This window comes from Numenius arquata, chromosome 2 (assembly GCF_964106895.1).
Source record: "Numenius arquata chromosome 2, bNumArq3.hap1.1, whole genome shotgun sequence".
Lineage (NCBI taxonomy): Eukaryota > Metazoa > Chordata > Aves > Charadriiformes > Scolopacidae > Numenius > Numenius arquata.
In genome coordinates, this window is record NC_133577.1 from 14,446,830 (window position 1) to 14,471,342 (window position 24,513).

Consider the following 24,513-nt stretch of genomic DNA (forward strand, 5'->3'; position numbering starts at 1 on the left):
CGAAACGTGCCCATCTGGCTCTGTACAAGTTTGCATGGAGTTGTGCTAGTGACATAGGATGTCCTTGGAAAACAATGGAAGTCACATATCTTGCAGTGTCTCATGTTAGAGAAGATCTGACAAACTTTGGCCACAACAGATTTGTGTCATAGGATCCTGCAAGGAGAAGGGCAGAAGGCCAACATGCTGAACTGATCAGTCATTTCAAATCTGGGTCCCTACAGGTTATTTTGCTAAAGATTATTTTGGCAACTAAATGACACATGAAAGGTGATGAACAGACTTCTCTTACTGTGATTGCAATGGAATTTTAGGACATTTTGCTTCTTAGAAAATTCAGAGAACTTTTATTTGGATGCTTAACTATCTAATTATGATTTTATCTTTGGACACATAGGAATGAAAATGCAATCGATTCTACATTTCTGTTTTGTCCCCAATTCCTTGAAATATTCTTTTTTCCATTTTATTTAGCAATAGCTAGTCCTCTGAATAACGATGCCAAATGAAGATTCTATGAAATAATTTTTGCAAAGGGTTTAATTTGTTTAAACTAATTTTTGGTTATTAGTTCATATATTTGGCAAGTACTGCCAGTTCACTCCCTCTTACATTCTATTTATAACATTTCTTTCATTATCTAACAACACAGATAACAACAAAATTATTTAACAAATTTCACTTTAAGGCACTGCAAAATGAATACCACAGATTATAATGTCTCTAAATGTTATTAGTATAAAAATGGTGTGTTCAAAACCTGTGCACTAACTGGCTTTTTCTCTTCAGATCACCTTCTTAATAACAAGTGTATTCTATTCATTAATATTGTATGGCTGAATGAAAACCTCACCTCTTGATGGTATAAAAAGGACTTTTGTTCACACCACTGAGCTCATTATGTCCAGATGTAAGTCACAGGCAACTAGTCAGATTGGTAAAAGTAATTCTACATGAAAACATCCAAACATGCATCTCTTTCAGCCCACCATCAAACACACCGCTACAAGAACTTCTGAAGTTGTGTTTTCAGAAGTAACTGCCTGTTTTCCAGGCAATTCCAGCTGTAGCTGACTGCCTATGAGGGAAAGGCCAGGAAATGTTACCTGATGACCAGACCAGGCAATTGTGGATCAGGGCTGCAGGCTTCTCTTGTCATGGGTTGTCTCAATGACCTTGCTGTCTCTATGTGCAAGCTAGTGTGACCACAAACAATTTATGGAAGAAAAGATCTTTTGTGTATGTGTTTTACCAAGCCAAAACAGGGTCAGAAAAGAAGAAGGTTTGTTTCAATTTCAATTTAAAAACGATTTGCAATTTTCATGAGACAGAATGATAGGCTGACAAAATTATCACAGACCATAATAAACACTTCATTCAACCTAAAACAAATAATCCCATCATGGTAAATTATTGTTTCTTGTATGGCTTCTGCTCCCAGGAAACCAGTTATTACACTGTTTTCAAACAAAAGCACCCATACGTGGAATGGTTACCCCTCCATTTCCTACTTTAATGTCTGCATTTTTGTAGCAGTGCAAGAGGCAGATAAATACACTGGCAGAGATGAGAGATGAATCTACAGGGAGGATAGCAGAAGAGCTATCAAAAAGACACAAGATAAAACAGGTAACTCAATTCTCATTGTTTGTGAACTATTTGTTTGACCAGATGAAGCTCCACTACTTGTCAGGTAAGGGTGAGGAAGGATGTATTATTTAAGAAAAGGGATCTTTCCTTAACTGCCTCCTGAGCATTGTATCACCTGGCTGTAGAAAATAATGCTGCACTTTCTATAGAATTACAAGTTGCTCTGCCCTTTGGCAAGAAGAAAGGAAGCAGAGCTTTCACTGGGGCAGCTAAAAGGAGGGAATATCTTACAATATGTGGCTTCTACACCAGATTTGACATGCTGATAAACATTTGACATCTTACAGTACTCATGAAGCAATAAATGGAGTTCACAGGGTTGCAGACTTCATTTTCAGGATGTCATTAAATCAGAAAGGTTTCGCTTCCATTCTTCAAATGGTTTTTATTTCCCCAAGCAAAGAGATTCAATTCACACAATTATATTTGATGTATTTTTCCCTGAAAAGCTAGGATACAATTACAGTTGCCAGTTGAGATACCCTGCTATTTTCTTTCTGAGCACAGGGAAATCTATGGGTGTCCCAGATACTACTGCTTTGTTACATCTGGTGAATGTTGCTTTTTAATTGGGATTAGTGTACTTCCATTCTTGTATAAAAGTACAGAGAGAAGTGAAGGCAATTCAAAAGCTGGGTATTCGGCAGAAGCTGCTCAAAAATTTGCAATAGAATTCTCTAAGTGTCATGATTTCAGTTGGGATGGAGTTAACTTTCCTGTTAGCAGCTGGTGTAGTGCTATGTTTTGGATTTGGGATGAGAAATACTGTTGATGGGTAGGGCACTGGTGGTTTTAGTTCTTGCTAGTCACTCAAGGCCTTTTCTGCTCCTCACACTGCCCTGCCAGCAAGGAGACTGGGAGTGCACAAAAATTCAGGAGGAGACATAGCTGGAACAGCTGACGCCAGCTGACCAAAGGGATAATCCATACCATATGACGTCATACTTGGTATATAAAGCTGGGGCAAAACAAAGGAAAGGTGGGACATTCAGAGTGATGGCGTTTGTCTTCCCAAGTAAACATTACGTGTGATGGAGATGGAGATGTTGTGTGGTGTTCCTGAAGATGGCTGAACACCTGCCTGCCCATGGGAAGCGGTGAATGAATTCTTTGTTTTGCTTTGCTTTTGCATGCAGCTTTTGCTTTACCTATTAAACTGTCTTTATTCAACCCGTGAGTTTTCTTACTTTTACTCATCCAATTCTCTCACCCATCCCAACCAGGGGAAGTGATCAAGCAGCTGCATGGCCATAGTTGCCTACTGAGAGTAAACCACAACACAAAGGCATTAACAGGATGCTGATTGCAGCAATATTTGTTTGAAATGGGTTATTTATTTTCACTAGCAAAGTTGGTCAAATAACTAATGAACCTTCTTCTCCTGGAATAAAGTTGATATTGAATTTAAAAGGGCTTGGGATTTTTTAACTTACTTTTGACAACATATCTTTCACAGATGTCAACTCAATGGCTAAAGGAAATCAAAACATTAATTCAGCCATTAAGGCACAGGTTCTTCTTCTTTTCAGATCTATATTTTAGAAGATTAGTCCCCTTTTTAGATACATCATACACCACCAGTTTCTTCAGTTTCCTTGTCTGTTTTTGTGAGGATGACACATTACTCTTCAGTGTTCGAAAAGAAGTGTCTTCCTTTTGTCTCTCCTTGTCAGAAGCAGCGGGGGAAGATTTTAATTAAATTTACTTTCTTGGTTCTCCATATCATGTTATGTAAGCACATTAGGGCTTTAAGAGCTTAGTGTTAAAGACTCCGGAATGAGGCTGGCATACACAAATACAACAGTGCCACTGCGAAGCTGAAATATTATGAGGAGAAATGGCTGCACAAGCTGCTGACTCACTCATTAATCAGATGCAGGGAAAGTCTCAGAGTCGCCAGGCACCGGGCAGGAGAAAGGGGACTGAGTGCTGCCAATCCTATGCCAAGTCTGAACTTGCAGGTCCAGCCCATCTACCAGGCGATTTGGGGGCAAAACAAAAGGAAAGCAATCTCTAACTGCTCCTGTATTTCCCAGTCTGCAAACTTTGCTTAGCAGACACTCTGAAGCTCGCTTCCCCTCCCTGCTTTTTCTGCCTCTCCCCATGGACATTCAGACTCTCACACAATTATATGACTCCAGGAAAGGCAGATTTACGATGTAAACACCAAGTGACAATGCACATAACTCATGCTCACACTGTGGGAGATGACAAAGCTGTGTTCAAATGTGCCGGTGCCCAAGAGAGCAGAGAGAGCTTTTTTCATACGTCTCCTTTCTAGTGACCCAAACCAGTGAAGCAGGGGACAAGAAGACAGTCATTTCCCAAAGGCTGGCTGCAGCTTCAAGTGTATGCGAAAACAGGGCATGCCTGATGTCTGTACGTGACAGTGCTGGGGTGAGCAGGCAGAGCGTGTCTGGGTGAGACATGATACACTCACAAATGCTCCCAGCTGATGTGCAATGCTGCAGCCCCTCTTTTCCTTTGGAAGAGCCAGAGGGAAGCTGGAGGCCTTTGCAGCAGCTAGCAGCATGGCTTTGCCACCACTGCATCACTGGAGTGGAAGGCAGGTGAGTGCAAAACAAGCCTGTGGTGGAGAAAAAGTTCCTTTTCCTCTTCTCCATAAATATAGATCACGCACTTTGTTTTTTGTGTTGGCTGGCAGTAAAAGAAAGAACTTGAAGGGAAATACAATATACTACCTAAGCGCCAAGCCAACAGCACAGCTGTCTTCATGCCAGCCACCCTAGGAGAGGGCTGTCTCTTCCTTCACTAGGCTGCCCCTAGCAAGGTGTAGCTCTGTACCATCACAGGTTTGCAATCTACACAGATTGCCCCCATGCATTTGTAATTCCTGTCAGTAGGAGCTGAAAGAAACTGATCACAGAGTTGAGAGGTTGCAAGAATACATGTCCACAGAAATTATTTGTAGCAACAGGAAGATGAGCAGGAAACTGAATAACAGGCAGAGAACTTTCCCTACAAGTTAATGCATATGGCACATGCAGTTAAATGCAGGTCTGGAGAGTTCCACTTATAGCAGATGGCTTGAGAGAAGCCGATCAGCCTAATAAAGCTTCTATAAGGGATGACATTATGGCCTGAAGACTCTCTGTTTCTTCCCACTGGGCTAAAAATTTTTGTAAAGAATTTTACCTAAGAAAAAAGTAGGGTTTATAGCCCAATGAGGATGATTTACTGAGCTTTTTTCTCCTCTAAACAATCCTGCAAGCTGGTGTTTGAAACCTCTTCTGTACATATCCACTGCTATAAGCTGTTAAAGTCTTGGCAGAAAATTTTAGCATTGCTTCTCTTTGTTCCTAGCTTTTAGTGGAATGATTATGATGAAATAGCATTGCAGTAAAGACTGTTTTTTAATGAAATAGAAACTTAAGGATATACAGCGTATAGGTCAGTGCAGGGTGAAAAAAAAAAAGCCATTTTCAAAACAAAAAGAAAGATTCACACCCATGATGTTTGTATGTGTTCTTTCAATGGGATCAGCTTGAGAAATATAATTCACAAAATGTCCAACAGTGAAGCAATATTATGAAAAATTGACAAGAAGGTTAAGTTTTAAGGTTATTGATTACCTCATTTTGGCTATTCTCTTAATTCCTGTCATTTGGAATTAATAGACTGGAAAACAACGAGGAAAATAACTGTTCCATTTTGAGATAAATCAATTTCTGTACCTTGGACTCCCAGGCAAACACAGTTCAGTATTAATTCAAAATGTTTGAAAAGAAACATGACTTTGCATTTATTTGCTGTCTTTTTCATGGCTTCATTCATGGGCCAAACTGGGACTATACCTACAACTGCCATAATGCACGTAAAATTATCGACTTTCACTATGCACATTTTAATTAGAATCATAGAATCGTCTAGGTTGAAAGGGACCTTTAAGATCATCTAGTCCAACCATCAACCTAACTCTGATAAAAAAAACACATCACTAAACCATGTCACTAAGCACTATGTCAACCTGTCTTTTGAATACCTCCAGGGATGGTGCCTCAACCACTTCCCTGGGTAGACAATTCCAATACATTCATCAAGAAGAAAGTAATCTGTAAAGATATTTAACCTACTTGATGATCAGAAAAAAAATCAATATTTGGCCCTTCTAGCTGATGGAAATCCATCCCCAAATAAAATACTGTGATCACCTATTGGAAGACTCATGGAACTGACCAGTAATCTGGCGTGGAATGACAGCAGTTTACTAGTGCCTACGGTCAAATACCCAAATGTAAAGACTTAAAACAAGAGATCGATAAAATTCTGCTTGTGATTCTGAACTTGGGGAATCCCTCAGGTCAGAAGTAGTTTAGGCTTAAAAAAAATTAATTCAGATAGTTAGGACATAACATTAAATGACATGTTCATTCTAGAAAAAGGCAACATAGATGATAATCTGAAGTGATTCCAGTGCCTTTCTTAGAGACAGAGAGTAATTATTATGAGAGCCTGACAAATAATTATTATGATTAATTTGTTTTTCTTAAAAGCTGGACTGTGTACAAACTGCCGGCAAAATGACCACAACATGTTCTATTATTTATTCAAAATTATGATTTAACTTCTGCAGCAAGACATTATTTCTCAGCTCCTGTTTTAATTAGAAATGAATATTTCATCTTATAAACAGGAACAAATATGCCGGCTGATTTTTTCGTTGTTCCTTGATTGAATGGTTTGTACATGTAATCAGCAAAGATGCTGATTTCAAATCCCGATATAGCATTTGAAATCCATCTTATTATTTCATTAGTCGACTAAAATTCAATGCTGACAACGGCATTTGTATGGTAAAGATCAACATTTGTGTTTAAAGGACATAGGCAACAGCACAGTTATTTTAATGGAATATTCACATACAGGGTGAATGGAAAGGGCTTTTGCCTTTGTCTGATCCTGGTCAGAGGCCATGCTCTGATCTGGCATCACAATCTAACCCTAAGTTAGACTTTGACTTTGTTTTGTTCTTTTTTAAAATTATTTTCTCTTCTTTTCTTCTGTCCCCTTTCTTGGGAATATGACACCAAGGAATTCAGTTTGTTACTCTTATTGTGTGTCCTGTCACTACTTCTGTCATTCCCAGTCCAACAATAAACTACCTCTGAGCTTCTCTCTCAGACTCTGCAGGGTCCCACAAGTGCCCATGCTCCCAAAGCCTCAGGCACCATTTTAATGCGATTGATTATTATTGCAGAGACCTCGGATGTGCCCTGCTTCTCTTACTTTCTTTGCACCCTTCCTCCAGTGCCATGCCAGATCCTGACCCAGTCTGCCTAGGGACAGGATTCTACGGAGTCCATTTCCTATATGACCTGAACATCTGTGGAGAAACTATTATAAAGAAAGAAAACCCAAACTTCAGCCTTCCCTTCTCCCTCAGGTAACTATGTAACCTTGCTGCCTTATTCGCATGCTCCATTAAAGACATATTTAGAACTACTATTCTTAACGGATCTGTTATTTGGAACAAGTCTAGCAGATAATGACTTGCAGTTGCTGCTACCCTTATATGAGACAAGAACGAATATACTTAAAATCAAAGTAATTTACAAATTTAAAGAAATATTTGTAGATTTTTATGTTATTTGGCTAGCTTTAATCATGCTTTTCACTCTTAATTAAAAAAAAGAAAAAAAAAGTTGAGTCAGATACCCTTACAGATTTCCTATTATAACACACAATGATGGAAAAATGAAAAGCACAGGAAATAGGACTGATTAAATTTCAAGTGTCATGCTTTTCATGTGAAGCCTGAGACTTTATCTGAAAGAAAGAGACAGAATTCAGTAATTGTGCTGCAGCTTTCAGAACATCAACCGCTGTAGATACTTAAATTAGAAACCTGAATACATATTCAGGCAGCTAATTAATTGACTTGATTAATACCTGAACTTCTCTAGATGCTGTTGACTTCCATGGGAATTATGGGAGATCAGTACCCTTAAAAATCAGGCCGATTTATCTAGGTCTCAGAGCATGCACTTCAGGAGCCTAATTTTGAGCACCTTCATTGGAAAATGCTGGTTCAGAGTTGAAAATAAGCAACCTTCATATTAAACATAAAATGTATTACCACTGAATGGGGCAAAGAAGTTAACAGGAATCTAGACTCAGTATATGTTAAATATTCGGCACCAGTACAACACCTGAAACTATTAGTCAGGGTCTTTAGATCAGAGGGGAAAAATATGATGAAAATAATAAAATACACATATTCATTAACCTATCCTTTCTGGACATCTGTGCTCCTATCTGGCATGGAGATAGCAAATAGAACAAATCACATAAACTCTTCGTTTTCCATTGATCTAGACCTGTAAACACCTAAGTCGTGGTTGTCACTGTATGGGCATGAGATCGTGAGGACTTCAAAGGTATGAGTCAATATCCCATGTTAACATTGGACCAAGTAGTCCCCTCATGGTAGGATACTACCCTGTGGCTAGCAAGTCACAGACTAGCTGGCCTAAACGGTCTTTTCCTGTTTTAAATTCCAGTGGTTCTATATGAGTCTGAAGAACAGTCAGGAAAGATATGTAATATTTATCATGCTTTAAAACAGTATTGATTTAGGATGGGTTTCAGAGTTCTTGCATGACAGTGTACCAACCATCAGCCAGTACTATTGGTTTTCTTTTTCTCTTATTATTATTTGAAAAGAAAAAAACAATTCTTCCTCACATATACTTAATGTTAAGGTGGTATCAAGAGCACCAGCATTAGCTGCCAGAGTATAAATCAATATAACACCAATGTGGCTCACTTCTGCAGAAATATAGCTTCCTCCAAATTTCTCCTTTGTCAAGTTTACTGTTGGTTTTTTTGGGTTTTTTTGTTTGTTTGTTTGTTTGTGAGGTTTTTTTATATAGACCATATCCTCACACAAGAAATCTTCTGTTTGAAGGACTAGCTTCCTGGAACCACACAGTTGCGTGCCAGTGGGGTGGATTTCATATGTGCAAGGTGGGTAATCGCTGCACATCCAGACTACGCAGCAGCCCTGCAGCCACGCAGTTGCTCTCAGAGACTCCTCCAGCTTCCCAGGGTCAAAGGCAGTTGCTGTGGAACTGAGGAGCAAAGTGGCCTCAGCCACCCTAACTAGTGCCTAGTTAGGCTACGTTATAATTTAACAGAGCACAGTCACAGTTTTTGTTTTAATTTAAGTGTAGTTTTCAAATGATTGTTAGGAGGATCCAAATATTCCCTTGTAACCCTTGGAGTATGCAATACATTAATCACAAATGCACAGATCACAAAGATCCACTTTATTTTCCCCTTAACTGGACATATGCCCAGGGCTGTATTCAAGTACGGTATCACAGAAAAGATTCATTTTAAAGTGAAGCTAAAATTAGAAGCTTCTGGGTGACGTCTGCATGAGGACAATGCATCACTGATTAGTAGCAAACTAGAGCTAAGCGAATCAGAAGATAAAATAAATGGCCCTAATCTTTATTCAGATATTAAATTCAACAGAAAAACAGAAGCAGGATTCTTTCAGATCTGAAAGAATTTCAAAAGCATTCATTTTAACACACCTCCTTTTTTCCTGGGTGTAGCCAGATATAATAATGCAGAAAAAAAGGGCTATGCAGCCCAGCCTAACCCAAATTGCTGAAGTACTGAAATACTTACACAAACAGCCCTGTTCTTCCAACTCTATAAATCCAGAGCTAAATTAAAGGTTTGAACTTGCAGGTTCCTCCAAAGCTGCTTTCTATTATATGAATCTCAAAAACTTGAGCTGAAGGAAGCCTTTGGAAATCATCTTGTCTCGCACCTGGGTGTGCTGCAGTGGCCCCCTCTGGCTCAGCCAGCAGCCCAGCCTAGTTGCAGTAGCTGCTTTCATTATTTTTCCCTAGTTCCCTCCACACTAGCAGACTTCTGCGCTCCCCCAGAACCTCCCAGTACGAGTGGGAAAACAGAGGTACGCAACCCTACTCTTTGGAGAACACACCTTCCATCAGATCATTCTCCCTGTGGATACCAGGACAGCTCATTCTGAGTAGGAAGGTTTGTGGTTTGTATGGTTCAAGTTTTACTGCTCAGACTTGTAATTTATTGCTCTTTACACCACTGCTTCCCCAAGATGTATTAAGAGGAACCCATTAATTTTAAGAACTTTATTGCCTGTTTTTCAGCAAGTGTCCTTGTGCACAAAGGGTATCTCTGGGCTGCAGCTAGACATGTGTGAGTGTGTGGGTTTGCGTCTACATGTTAGCTCCTACTGTATCTCCTTTGCACTTGTATTTATGAGGAAATGATGCCAGTAATGACAACCTGTAAAACTGCAAGTGGAATTTAAAAACTTTCTACCTCCAGGTGAATGAGAAAAGAGAATATATGATCTAATAAAAGACCAGGAGCACTGACAGAAGGCAATTGGCTTTGTTTTCAGATCAATTACCTGTGTTATTTCATCTGGTTTACTTACTGATTTGGCTAAATGCTTATATCTAGGCTGATTGTTCTGATGTGTGACCTGCACAAACAATTGATCTCTAGGAACAAATCAATTAATTTTAATTGTGTGCTTTTTTTCCTCACCATGCTCTTTATACAAGTTGAAAGGCCCTGTGGCAGTTTGAACAGTCAGGAGCGCCCGCATCGCTCTCCAGGCAGAGGAGACAGGAGCGCTGAGGAGGCACAGGAGACCATGATTCATGTGTCTTGTACCTTTGCACCACCATCAGTTTTCTCATGTAATGGAGAAGGATGAATGTCACAAACCTACTCAAGGATTGTTTTAATCCCAGAAGTGGAAACTTTGACTGTTAAAACCCATAATGGAAAATGTAGGTGCAAATATTAGATTCAGAAAAAAATTGGCATATCCTGCTGAAATATGTATATGTTCTGCAAACTGTCTTCTATGCTGTTCACAAAGGTATATGTATACCACTTTTTTCCTTTATTTGATGATGGTCTCATTTTTTCATGGATCCGAAAAGAAGAAAAATATTTCTTGTTATTGTTGTTATTTGATTGACAGCCTGGTTTAAAAATATTTTTTGAAATATAAAATATTGGATAGATGTCGCTGCTTTCTTCCAAACACAGAAATAAGAAGCTAGAAGCAAATGAACAAAAACTTGGCCATAGATAATGTTTTCTCCAAATAATTCATATGATTTATCACAGATAAGCACATTATTAATATTCCTCTTCTTTAAGCCTTAGAAGCTGTCTGTAACTTTGTCTGAGAAATAAAATGAGGCTACAGCTGTTATGTCTTATCTGCTGTAAAAAAGCCTTGACTAAAAAGTGCAGCAATTGGAGTTCCTTTAGACAAGCTGTCCCTAGTAGGCTTCATTCTAGGTGCCCATGAAATTGAGATCAGTTTTGATCTCTGTGGGATGAATCCTAGGATCTCCTGCCTCATACTGAGGACAAAGAGAGTGACACAGGACTCCGCTCCTTCTCTGGTGCAGGGATATACATATATGACGGGAATCCAAAGCGGGGGTAGAGAGGGCAAGTCACAGGATACATAAGGTACAATACATCTTGAAGGAGTCATGGCATGTAAATAGCTTGATTCCTTCTTCAAAAGCTTATGAATATGTCTCCTATATACCACACAGTTGATTTACAAGCAGTGACTTATCTGGCAGAGTGTACCCTTAGGGCTACTGTCTTATAATTAACTTTCCTGAAGTGTTGTACTGAAAGTAGCTCCTACTATAGGCGCTTCTGCTGATGCAAAGTCTCATGGGACAGGTGCTCCATGGGGTTGAGATGAGGGTTGCAGATGTTGAGATTAAAGGAATGTTCTCAGAAAAGTATCTACAAGCGCCTCTGACACAGCAGAATGAGCCCTAATAATGTCTGCTGGATCTAATTTGTCCAACTTATAACATAACCTGCAACTCTCTGAAAACCACTCAGATCAACTGTCACTGGAAATGCATTCACCCTTTCAGCAAAGCGTAGGAAAAAAGAAGTACACGTCTGGAGTGCTTTGTCCACTGATATGAGAAAAATGAGGGCTCCATGTTATCTCATATAAATTCATCAAAACTAAGATGAGTCTTGAGAATAAAATCCGTGATTAAGAGAAGCTCTGAACTACATTAGTGGTGGACTGGATGTAGTCTGAAAGATGCATTAGCCAAGTACAAAACTGTCTGAGGATGGGAATAGGTCAACCATCAGTCTTCTGTCTTCCTACCTGGTACAATAAGTGCAATCAAGGACAACTTCACAGACAAATACAGGATAACAAACATCACGACAGGCATGAGTAGAATCTCTGTAGATTTTCTAAAAAGATGTTATTATCCTATGTCAGAAAAAAAACAACCTTACTAAAACTGTAAGGACTCTGTCTATGTCTGGATGACATAAAACCAGGTACTTTTAAATGAGCGGGTCATAATGGTGGCAAACACTTAGAGATGTTTTTCAGAGAAATCTTAACTAGAGGCAAACAAGTCAAGCTTGTTGAATGATTTGATTCAGTAGCTTGGGTAAAACATCCCACAGACATAACTACAATACTCCTGTGCTTGAACTGGTATGTTCATGTAACACTGCACCGCTCTTTGCCTGTGTTGCTGTGTGGGTCTCTGACACATAAAACACTTCTGCACCATGCTCCACATCTTTTTCAGATTAAATCTATACCAAGCAAAGTGAATGATTCAAGCTCTTTACAGTGACAAAGTAATCTATATTCCCTGCAATTTTTTTCTCAGGAAGTATGACTGCATTATTTGTACCAAAGCATAAATGCCTTTTCTGGAACAGTCTTCCTCACAAGCTCTTCTCTGCTATCATTATTATGTTCTGCCCATGATTAGACATGCTATGAAGACTTATGGTGGACATCCAGAACTACTTAGGTGTGATGAAAGCTATGTTCTCTTTCTGAGCAAGTCTGCTAATGCATAAAGATGGGAAAAGATACAACTTCTTAGGACCAAATTTGACACAAGAATATGGTGGCTGTACAGATCCTTGGCAGGAATGAAGGCAAGGAGCACCCTGGATTGCATTGATAGCACAGTCAGTGACTGTGGGATGTGATCACCTCCCCACTACCACCACCCTTTACTTTGCACTTATGAGGGTGCATCTAGAATACTGCATACAGTTTGTGAAGCCCCAATACAGAAAGACACTGATAACCTGAAGCACATTCAGCAGGGGGACATTAGATGATCCAGAGCTGCAGTCCATGCCCTATGAGGACAGGCTGAAGGACTTGGGCTTGTTCAGCCTAGAGAAGAGGTGGCTGCAGGGGAACCTTACAGCAGCCCCTCATATCTACAGGGTGGTTATCGAGAAGAGAGAAACAGGTTTGCATGGTGAAGCATGGTGGGAGGATAAAAGATGATGGGCATAACTTGAAACAACAGAGGTCCAGACTGGATATGAGGCAAAACTTTTTCACATTCAAGCAGTGGAACAGGTTGCCCAGAGATGCTGTGCCACCTCCATCCTTGGAGGTTTTCAAGGCCCCAATGAATAAATCCCTGAGCAACCTGGTCTGAATGCATAGCTTACCCTGCTTTGAGCAGGGGGTTGGACTACAGTCTTCCTGAGCTACCTTCCACAGTGAGTGATTCTGTAATTCTGTGACTCCAGCTACACTCAGACTGGTTGGTTGTAGTTCTCTTGGACTGAGACAGGAATTAGCAGATAAAGCAATCTTTATGGTATGACCAAGGTATGAGTAAGCATCCTACAGGGAACTTGAACTGTGACCTCCTTTGGAACAAAAACCCCCTCCATTTCTTGTTCTTGTCTGCCACAAATATGTTCACTGACAAATAATCCCTGTCCTCCAAGATCAATTGGATTGATGAATGAATCATGAATTGCCCACTTTGTTCTACTTTGCTCTGTTGAAAAATGCCTGTGCTGATTGCCTGCCAATGTATTCTGTTGTCCCAGCAGACAAACTGCTGTGAGCATAATCTGATGTTTGCATCAGTTCCATAACCAATTTCATAACTGTCTCTTGTGGTGCAGAGGAGTACTCATCCCACCCGGTTTACATAAACTACAGCCGTTGTATTATCTGTCAGGAGGTGAATGAGGCATTCTGTAAAAGAGCAGTTAGACCTCCGTACAAGTGTTTGCACTGCACTGAGTTCTACACCATTTCTGCGTGAGTGTGACTTGCATTTAATTTTGGCCTACGTGGGCTCACCAAGTCCAACAGAGAAATATTTGTCACTGTAGTGTTGTGGGGGAAAAACACTTCCATTCAGGCTATTTCTGTCAGATCAGGGAGGAGAAAACGTCCCATGGATTTGTTGGAAGGATATCTGAACTCTTGCCTGAATAGTCTATCTCCTAATCTTGCTGTCAGCGTACGATCTCCATGTGATTTCCAAAATGTGGAAAAAGTTGAGTTGTTTGATGAACTGAGACAAGTTGTGACTGTTGCTTGGGGCAGCACCTGAGGTTGTGTGCTAAGAGGACTTAGTGTCAGGTCCATCCTGGGTTAGGTAACTTCTTAGTATCTCAAATTCAGAAACAGCTTTTTTCTGTTAGTGTTAAAATGGTCTGCTCTGTTCTGACTTTTCATCTGAAGGGTATGAAGAATGCGGTGAAGTTCTGAACTTCACAGCGAGTCAGGGGTCTCTGCAGACTTGTAGGACATGCTTTATTTTCTATGAATATAGCTACTACATGGAACACATTGGAAGTACCTTAGTGACATGAACACTTTAAGAAGAACTCTGTACTGGAAGTGGTTTTGGGCAGCTAGATATCAAGGAAACTACAGCAGAATGGTCATATATGAACATCTCTTTTCTACTGTGGTGGGTTGACCTTGGCTGGCTGGCAGGTGCCCACCAAGCCACTCCCTCACTCCCTCTCTTCAGCAGGAAAATAAAATTAAAACCTCATGGGTCAAGATAAAGGCATTTTAATAAAGAAGAGCAAAGGCCATGCACAGAAGCAAAGGAGAACAAAAAATTTATCCTCTACCTCCAACAGCAAGCAATGTCCAGCCACTTCCTGGGAAGTAGGGCCCCAGTATGTAGCAGTTGCTTTAGAAGACAAATGCCTTAATAAAGAATGCCCCCCCCCCCTCCTTTCTCTTAAATTTTGTTGCTGAGCACATCATCATATGGTAGGGAAAATTTGGTCATTTTGGGTCAGCTGTCCTGGCAATGTGTCCTCCCAACCTCTTGCCCACTCCCAGCCTACTGGCCTTTGCAGGTGAGGTGTGGGGATGTGGGGGGTGGAGAGACTGCCTCAGTGCTGTGCAAGCACTGCTCAGCAGTGGCCAAAACACTAGTGTCTTTTCAAGACTTTTATAGCTACAAATACAGGGCACAGCACTCTGAGGGCTGCTGTGGGGAAAGTTAACTCCATCCCAGCCAGATCCAATACATCTACATGAAAGAAAATTTCTAGACTTCAATCCTACTGTGTTGAGGAAAAATATCTCCTACAGCAGAGAGAGAAAGAGAAAGAAAGAGAGAGGGAGAGGGAGAGAGGCATTCCCTTATGAGAGGCATTTGGCTACAACACTAGCAAAGAATGAGTCAAAAATATCTCCCACTCCTTTGGCTGCCACCCAAGTAGGAAAAGTAAGTTGTTTAATTTTTGCAAGAAGGGATGATCCAAAAGAGCAGTCACTGCAAAACTCTCAATGATTGTCTTCTCTTTCCAAGAATCCATGCTACTACCATATAGTCCTAGTACATCCAGATAAGCTATTCTGAAAATGTGGCCAATTGCTAGGCATCCCACAGACTTCACAGGGTAGAACACACTTGGACTTGCTTCCTTCCAGTACTGCTTAGATCGGATAGACTTTTTTTTCCCAAAAAAATGCATGTACATCCAGAGCTCAGTGTAACGTAAGAATCCCTGAAGGACAAAATCAGTTTTCTCAGGGACTGAATAAAGGAATTCAAGCAATAATTTCTGTCATCAGAGAAGGGGGATTTCTAGGAACTGGCTTTCCCTTGCTTCATAGAGAGCCTGCAATCCCAGGCTAGTGCTGACTCAACAGTAGCAGGGTGTGAGAAATTGCTAATGTAGCAGCTGTAATTGCTTGAGAAGTCCTTGCCTATACATGAATGCTAAAAATTGAACTTCACATTCCAGTGGCAATTCTGAATAAATCACTCAGTAAAGTGATTAGGTTGTATATGAGCAAATTATACTGGGCAGGCAGTAATTGAAGATTCTCAAATACAAACTTTGTAATTAATCTCCCTTTCAAAATGGCTAAGTCCAAGGATTTTGAATCTTTTTAAATAAGGTCATTGGAGAACGACACTGCCTTTTCTTTTTTTTGTTTTTGGTTGCTCCTAGGCAAGCCACTGCTGGGTAAATACAAATACACTGTTTTCCCCTAAATATCAGACATACTTTTGTCCTTGGTTTTCTTTCTTATTAGATAGTTTCCTGAGATGTTAACTCCTCAAATGTGGAAGACGAACTTGAGCAGTCTACCGCCTTTGAATCAGTTTCTATCTATGCAAAAGTAGGGGTGTGCTTTGTTCTCAGAGAGGACTAGCAGTGTGCTTCTGGAATACAGAACAGATCAGGACGCAGACAGTCACAACACATGTAAATAATAAGCATGGACTTGTGGGACCACAGGGGACTCAGCTTTTTCCATAATACAGGGTCCTTTGCACTTAGTTACAGGAATATTGATGGAATACTGTGAGGTAAGAGTGAAAGTTCTTAGATACAATGGAGTTAAGGCGCTTGGTTCTGGTATTGAATGCCAATAATTTTTCTGGGGTGATGCAGCGGTAGCAGAAGTACTTAAGTTTGCAGTACCACATATAAGTCAGAACTTTGTCTATTGGTGCTTTTATAATAGATTTCAAATATTAATGTTTACTACTTATTGAGCAGCATGGATTCCCTCCTTCAAATTTGTGCATGCAGATACTTTATGAAGGAGGGAAGATGCAATTCAGACTTATTTTTTTACAGAGAGATTGTGAAGAGGCCTGTCTCCGAACCTGAGAAAGGGGAAGAAGGCCATTTCTTGGCACTGTCATACTAGATCTCCTTGGAGAAAGGCTCCACCAGCAAGCTTTGAAGCTGTTAGCATTTGAAGTGAAATCCTTGACTTAAGTGCAGAAAGGTCAGATAAAGATAAGTGTGCAGAAAGCTCTGGTGGTGCCAGACAGTCACCAGTCAGCTCTGTGCAGTTAAAGAAAAATAAATACAGTATTCTATTGCCCCCAGACTTGCTGGGGACATATAGGTCTTGATTCTGTAGGTATGTCACTATTAGGAATAGATTCCTTGTGATGCTGTATTGGGGGTTGGACTAGATGATTTCCAGAGGTCCCTTCCAACCCCATGTGATTCTGTGATTCCTTTTGGTGATTTGAGACATTTATGAAATTCTCAGTTGTGTGTGATAAGCCTGAGAGTTATCAATGGTTCATCACCAAAGCCTAAAAGCATCACACATATTGAGGCTTCATGCAAAAACTTACAGCTTTTTAGAGGAGGGAAAGATGTTTGAATTGTGACTATTAACTATCAGACTCTACCAATGTAGATAAATGTTTCTGTGTTTCATTAGTGTTATCAGAACGTAGTGGTTCCTGCCTCTGATACCTGACAACCTGAGAAGCACAGAACACCAAGGCAGGCACATAATGGTATCTCTGCAGCACCCTCTCCAATGCCCAGTGGCTTCAGCACTGGGATGTCCTGAGCCACTTTGGGGTGGAGTGCTTTTTTCCAATAAAGCAGCCCTTATTATTTTCCAATAAAACCCCCAAATTCTTCCATGAATTTGTTTTTCTTTTTTTTCTCAAGTACAGTTTTAGAATCTACAGCAAAAATTGGCTGAAAAATCATCTACACATTTTGTGCAGAAGTATCCAATCTTGGCTGTTTTGAACTCACCACCTGGTATTTGCCTTTGATGCAGCAGATGAAGAATGACTACGCTGGTTCAGACTAAAGTTTTTAGTTTCATAACCAAACAGAGGCTGGAAAACAAACTACCCGTGTTTACAACAGCTGCTGAGATTCCTCAGAAATTAGGCCTTTTTATAGAGTATCGGCATGAAATTTATTTATGTGAATGGAATGAACAAAACAATGCAATTTTAAGCTTCTTTTCTTAAGAACGAGGGCTATGCATTTGCACTGTGCATCCATCATTCAACCTCTCCTTAGTAATTTCTGCCCTTGTTGGCCTACATTAACGCATTTGTCTGAGCTGAAGTAGTCTCAAAACCAATGAAACATGTATACAATAAATCAATATTTTGGTAGAGTCCAAAGATAATGACTCCTTTGAGGAAAAATATCAGTATAACCTCAAAATTTATTTAGCCCGTCTGGCTCGCCATTAGCCCCTCAGCACCCAGATGGGCCAACCCGGCTGCCAGTCAGCACATCAGACCAGTTTTAAGTCATTGACAATATTTGGTGATATGTCTCAGCTGCTAATAAGCTAATAAGAGAACTGGTGGGAAACAAAAGGCAATGTGGAAGGTGTTGTTAAGAAGTGTTACTCATGGAGAAGGGAAAAACTAGAAATACTACGGGAATTAAGCTCAGGGATCACATGAAGACCAACTGAGATTACTGCTATGGGATAGAGGGGGCGGACACATAAAGAATAGGATGTAAATCCATAGGAAGCCAGGCTTCATTAGTTTTGTTTCTAACAGAGTAATTTCCTTACTATCAGAATACGCCTTTTTGACAAGAAATGAAACAATTACAAACTACAAACAAAATATTTGCAAAAATTATTCAGCAAGTATTTTACAGAAAAGTGATCACTTGTCACCCAATTTACTAATAAATTTAATCTTACTGAAACATTTTGGTATATTTTCTCAGATTCTGCCATGGAAGAGAAGACCTTTCTATGCACAGATACACTTCTCTTGCTATGAGGCAAGAGTTACTTCTATCTGTAAGACAGCATGTTTCTATATGAGTGCTACATATTGGAAACAAACTATAAATGTTCTAATGGGTGAAGAAAAGAAAGGGTGAAGCAGATGACTGGCCAATTTTATGACTCATCAATTTTCCTTAAAATTTGTTTTTGCCATAATATTTTCCGTGAAATTCCTAATTATTCAGCTGATCAGAAAAACTGGTTTGGAGAAAAAAGTTTAAATTTGTTTCTACTTTTGTTAAAATTTAATGGTTAGTTATTTTTTACAAGCCATATTACAAACTTGATCACTCTTGTCAGCCTCAGCATAGCCCTAAAACATGAAAAGGGAACAAGTCACCCTATGACAGAGCAGAACTAAATTGAGAGGAGGCTGTGCAACCGGTGCCAGACATAGTCCCGCCAGAGTTGGGATTTATATCTGTACAATTTGAGGTTGGCACTTTTCACCGGTGATTTATATATTTAAAAACAAAACAATCCAAAGACAGTATTTTGCCAGAGAGCAGATTCAAACAGGAAAATAGTTGACAGGTTACCTGTGCAGTTCTTCTGGAAGTTGGGATTCTCTAGCGGGTGCCCTGGGATCCGGCATTGAAATCTGTGCTGCCAGAACTCAGGAAACCAGGGGTTGCGGGTGTTGGTGTCCAGACGCAGCTTCAGATAGTAGTCATCAAATGACAAGACCTCTGGAGACTGCAGTTTGATAGTAATGCCTCCGTTTGCTTCAGGTTCGTAACCTTCAATTACTTCATCTCTGTCTGCCCAACCGTCACTGAAAAGAGGGAAAAAACCCATTTATTACACAAAGACAGGAAGCTTGTTTTGAGAAAGAAACCAGCCAGAAACCAGGCCAGCACCCTCAGAAGCAAGTAATTAAGGAGGAATCTAAAGGTACGTCTAAAATTCAGGCGGAGAGGGAAGGAAGGAAACACAATGATGGAAACTTGTAATGAGCAGTCTGACTGATTTCATGCCGAGTCCTCATTAACTCATCTAGAATGATGAGGATTTATACTTGTTCCTCTGGAAAGGGTTTTTGAGCATAGCTTCTGGTGTGATGTCTTTATGACTGAAGACATTCTGCCTTATTTAGGCTGTCCTGTAAGGGGTGGAAACTGAAAGAATTAATATCGATGGAAAGAGAACTGAGCCAGGATTCTGGCTGTTTTGCAGAAGAGATCTCAGCGTGCATGGGTCTTACAGCTAGAATAGTAATTCAAATCAAACATAAAGTGAGAAATTCATTGTGTTGGAAGAGAATGGAAAAAGAGTACTCAATAAAGTTGACCAAACTAAAAAGAAAACCACATAATTCTCGCACTGCATGGGATTTGTGATAACATGGGGTTTTTTTCTCTATTTTATTTTTTTTAACAAACAATAAGGTCTATTTTACCTCTCTGTTTATTCATGTCAGAGGTACATGAAGATAAAACTCTTTCTTGACAACATTATTTCATGGAAAGTCTTTTTTAACAGGTTTGAACAAAGTCCATTGGGCTTAGCATCTGAGTCTTAGTTTACTTCTTTTAACAAGAACTCCATTGATTTACTGTCATTCTCCAGTTCTTATTAGGGTCCCCTAAGAACACTGCTATTGTGGCCTAATTTAAGTGCAAATATAAGTAAGTTGGCCATTGCTTCATTTTAATATGCTGGGCATGTCATGAGAGAAATAGATTACTCTGGCACCTCAGATCTAGCTGTATCCACTCAGAATCAAATCAGCGGCACTGCTGCAGTGAAAAGCAGACAGACGAAGCACTTCCAGCAGCAAAGAACTCAAGAGGAAAAATGTGATTGACCACTGAGAGGGAAGTCTCTGTTTCACCCAAAATAGCCTTGCATCCTGAACTCCAGACAGACTGAAAGAAGGTCCTTGTTAGAAGCCTCTTACACACAGCCTCGAGAAGAGCATTGTGGTGCGGACCATACCAGCTGAGGGCATTCATGAGACACTCAGTATAGATGTGCCTGGGACTCCACAATGGAAAACAGACAAGATTTGAAGTAGCAAGCTCTGTCACAGTCCTAGTCAAACGGGTGTAAAGTGACTACGCATTGGGCATGTATGAGTCTTTGGTCTCCAGCCACCAGACTGAACAGCTGCATACTTTAGCTGATATTCATTTTAAACTGCTGCATCTGTGCTGTAGTCACCTGGAAAGAAATGGCAGGTCTGCATGGAAATCTGGGAAAGCCCATGTACTAAATGCTTTCCATATGGGACACACGACCCAAGCCTCTATTACAGAAAGTTATTTAAGACATGGGATATCTGGCAGCCCAATGATCAAGCAATTTCTTTCAACCTGGGCCTAGGGACCCGCAAAGCTATACTTTCAGATGTATTACAAGGCCACCTTCGAGACAGGATTTCTTCTTTGCTTCCCCTTTTGCCAAAGCCTTGCAATAGAACTGCCAAATATTTCTGAGCTTACAAACCACTGACCAATACCTTCATACAGCCAAGCAGCACGAGACACGTGTGTATGCATGTTGTATCTCACATGTGGTATGAGAGAGGAGAGCAGTGGGAGGCGTGTGGAGTAGATCACAGGAGGGAGACAGCAACTGCTGAAGAGTCCCGCTGTGGAATGGGGGTGGGCATGATGCAGTATCCCAAAGTGACTCTCTCTGCCAGGCTGAAACTGGCAGCATCTACTGAGTCACTTCTTCCCACAGCCGGCGATGTGGGTTACTCAGGTCCTACCCCTGTACCCATATAGTCCAAATGATAACCACGTGTCACAGCCTCGGCCTGGCAGCTGTTCTTGAATTGCCAAAGGAGCACACAGAGTTCAAAAGCCACACATTGTCCATCCCTGCTCCCTGCCCCACTAGACTGCCTTGAGTTTTGTGGAGGGAAAGAAGCCACAGCTCATCCTCTCTGCCATCCCCCCACTCCTCACTTATACATGTGCTGAAGGCAAGTAGTAAAATGTACTGTGTGCCCTGACTGCCCCACGACCAATCACAGTCTAGAGAACACTACATAGGTAAAACCAGAAGAACAAATTTTCTGTATTTCATATAATTCAAGCCATAAACTAGGACTGGAGGGGAGAAAAAGACACAATATTTATTTCTTCTTCTGTGGAGGAAAAACAAGCAAGAGGTCACTATTACAGCATAAGTAATTGAGTCCTAATTGCATGATTACTTCATTATTTGTCACAATGTTTATGGCTTGCAAACTGTAGACTCAAGCAGAAACACTAGTGAGTCGAAAAGATTAAGTAAATCGGGCCATTTTTTTACAAGACTTTCTAGAAAGGAGGTAGTTTCTCTACTGCTTGGATTCCTACCAGCCAAACATTAGAGTGATTTATTTCCTCTCCCCTGTAAGTTTGGCTTGGAAAATTGCCACATTCACTCTGAAGGTAAAGCAGAGCAATTCTGCAAAGGCAAGAGACAGTGTATTTCAAGTTCTCTGAAGGCAGCTGATGGAAAAGGTCCCCTAAATTGGAACACAGATTGTCACCTAATGTTTCTTTGTCTCTTTCTGACCCCAGATGTTTTTTGTTCTGTCTTCAGCTTCCTCACATTGTTAAATCTGTCTGATCAGTTTTGTGTGCAATGAAATGTGAAGAAAAAGCACTAGAATCAGAGAAAAAAGTTCATATGTGTTGAAGTTCATATGGAAGCTTTGCTCTACTTTCAGTGAAGTCAAAGAAGCAAAAAGGAGTTCTCTGGTCTCTTAGGGAACTCCTGCCATCCCGGTGGCTGCAGGCTGGCTGTGCTGAAAGGTGCCCTAAGGGGGGCCGTGCAGCCCTACCAGCAGCCGTGGGAGGATTATCAGAAACCTAGATCTTATTATAATCTCTTCTTATATTCTCTTTTTTACTGTGTATATTTAAAAAAAAAAAAAAAAAAAAAAAAAAAAGGATTGTCTAGGAACTGTGCATCCTTAGTGCCGTATGAATAAATGGATAGTGTTCCAGAAGACAATGACATTTCTAATGCTGTGCAACAGCACAATACTGATGTCCAGATAACAGTGTGCATGTTAGTGACAGAATCAAAAGACCAGTAGCTGATTCAACAGAAGAATAAAATCTCATTAAAAAAAGGCAGCATATACTATTCTTTTGTTGTCAGAATCGAGTACTTTCCACCTACTAACCATCTTTCTGTGTGCCTTTACTGCAGGTTTCAGTATCCATCACCCAAACCGCCTTCCCTGATGAGTGTCCTATTAGGTTTTGTGTGACTTTCTGGCCTTGAAACATGTCAGATATTCTGTGCAAGAGTTCATCTGAAGCCCCTTGAGGGAGTTTGAAACGTGAAGACAGAAACAGTGAGGGAGGGACAAGTGTGTGGATGTCAAACCAGCAATCACTCTGTTCACTCTTAGGAGAGAAAGAACCAACTGTTTTTGTTATGGTTTTGTGGTGTTTATTACAATCGCAAAATGGTCACTGATATTCTTCAAACTACTCTCGGTCCAAGTCCCAGTCCGGTTCCTGACATTCTTGATGCCAAATCCAAATTTCAGCATTCAGTCACAAACAAAAATCAAGCAGAAAGGGAAAAAACCCAGAGCTACCCCACCTGGCTTCAGAAGTCCTACTTGCCAGACCGACTTTGAAGAAACAAAGCTATTTTTTTCTTAACCAGTTTACTATTCTGCTAATGTGTGACAACAGACATTTCTGAATTGTGGCTTCAGCATCTTAGCCTCTCTGTACTTTCTGAACTGCAGTCACATATATTCCTGTGACTGCAATACCAGGAGAAATGTAATGGATTTCCAATTTCCTCTCCTCTTCCAAACATGAACACTGTCAGCTGCTTTTCACAAGGGCTGATGAGACAACCAGCAATCAGGCTTTCTATTTTCATCTCCTCAGGACTTAACTCTTAAGTTATGTGCTCTGCGCAGCACTCAGAGCATTACTATTCCAGATGCTTTTTCCAAATAAGCAAACACACAGAAAGAAAACATACAGTTGTTTATGAAGACTACTTGCCCTGTGATTATTGTAGGAGGTAGCATCCTTTCACAGGTAAACAAAATGAAACACGTTTATCAGCCATGGACACTGACTGGCAATTTGATCTCTGCACCCTTATAAGGCTTCATCTGATGGACCAAAGCCGTGGAGGGCAACTGATTTAGACTCCTTTGTCTGGAGGGCTGCATCACGGGCAGCTTTGCCAACTCCCTTTGCACTAGCTAAGGTAATGTTTCTTAAGAAGTCTGCATTCATGATGAGACTTTTTTATTCTGTATTGGCCAAGTCATAAAATATATGAAAGAAATTAAGAGCAAAAAGCCCGTTACAAATGCTAAATGAATTATTTTTACAATAATCCTTCTGCCTACAGCAGATATTCTTGTCATTATAAAATCAAATAAATCAATCATATTAAAATACTTTTCATCCTTTTTTTTTTTCTTTTGGACTAGTTCTGTTCCTATGCTACTGGATATTTTTATCCAGTTTGAAAACAATGTTACATGTAGCTATATCTATATAACTTGGAAATGTTAGTTTCAAACTTTCAACCTTCACAGAGATTTCCTGCAGATACCCCAGTCATGTAGGGTAGCAGGGCCCCAGGCGACTATAATTGTCACACAAAAGGATCAGAGACAGCACCACTCAAATAATTCAACATTCAATAAAGTGCCATGCCATTTTGTTATATATGTCAATATCTTTATTTTGGAGGAACATTATTATATGTTGGATTATATAAATAAAAGGCTGGAAATTTTACTTGGAAAGTGCTTTTTGCAAAACCATCTTTCTGTGTGGTGGTCAGACATTGCTTATTTAGAGGCATTTCAAAATGCTATAAACCCCTAAATAGTGATAAGTGGAGTTTAAATAATTTGTTATTTGATTCTGACAAATGCCAGTGCCCTGGATTTCCAGAGACTGTCAGACCTGGAAGCCTGCAAATTCAATTTTCTCTTTTTATGAAAGTCTTTTCTGACAGCGTCCCACTGGAAAATC

At 40.2% G+C, this 24,513-nt stretch overlaps 1 protein-coding gene across 3 annotated transcripts in view; it reads right to left on the reverse strand.

Annotated features, from left to right (window-relative positions):
• GRM1 (glutamate metabotropic receptor 1) overlaps positions 1–24,513 on the reverse strand; it is a 179,611-nt gene that overhangs the window by 48,919 nt on the left and 106,179 nt on the right. For all 3 annotated transcript variants that reach the window (XM_074144510.1, XM_074144512.1, XM_074144511.1), the window contains exon 3: positions 19,084–19,319. In XM_074144510.1, the coding sequence (XP_074000611.1) occupies positions 19,084–19,319 (236 nt within the window). The remainder of the gene's footprint in view (positions 1–19,083; positions 19,320–24,513) is intronic.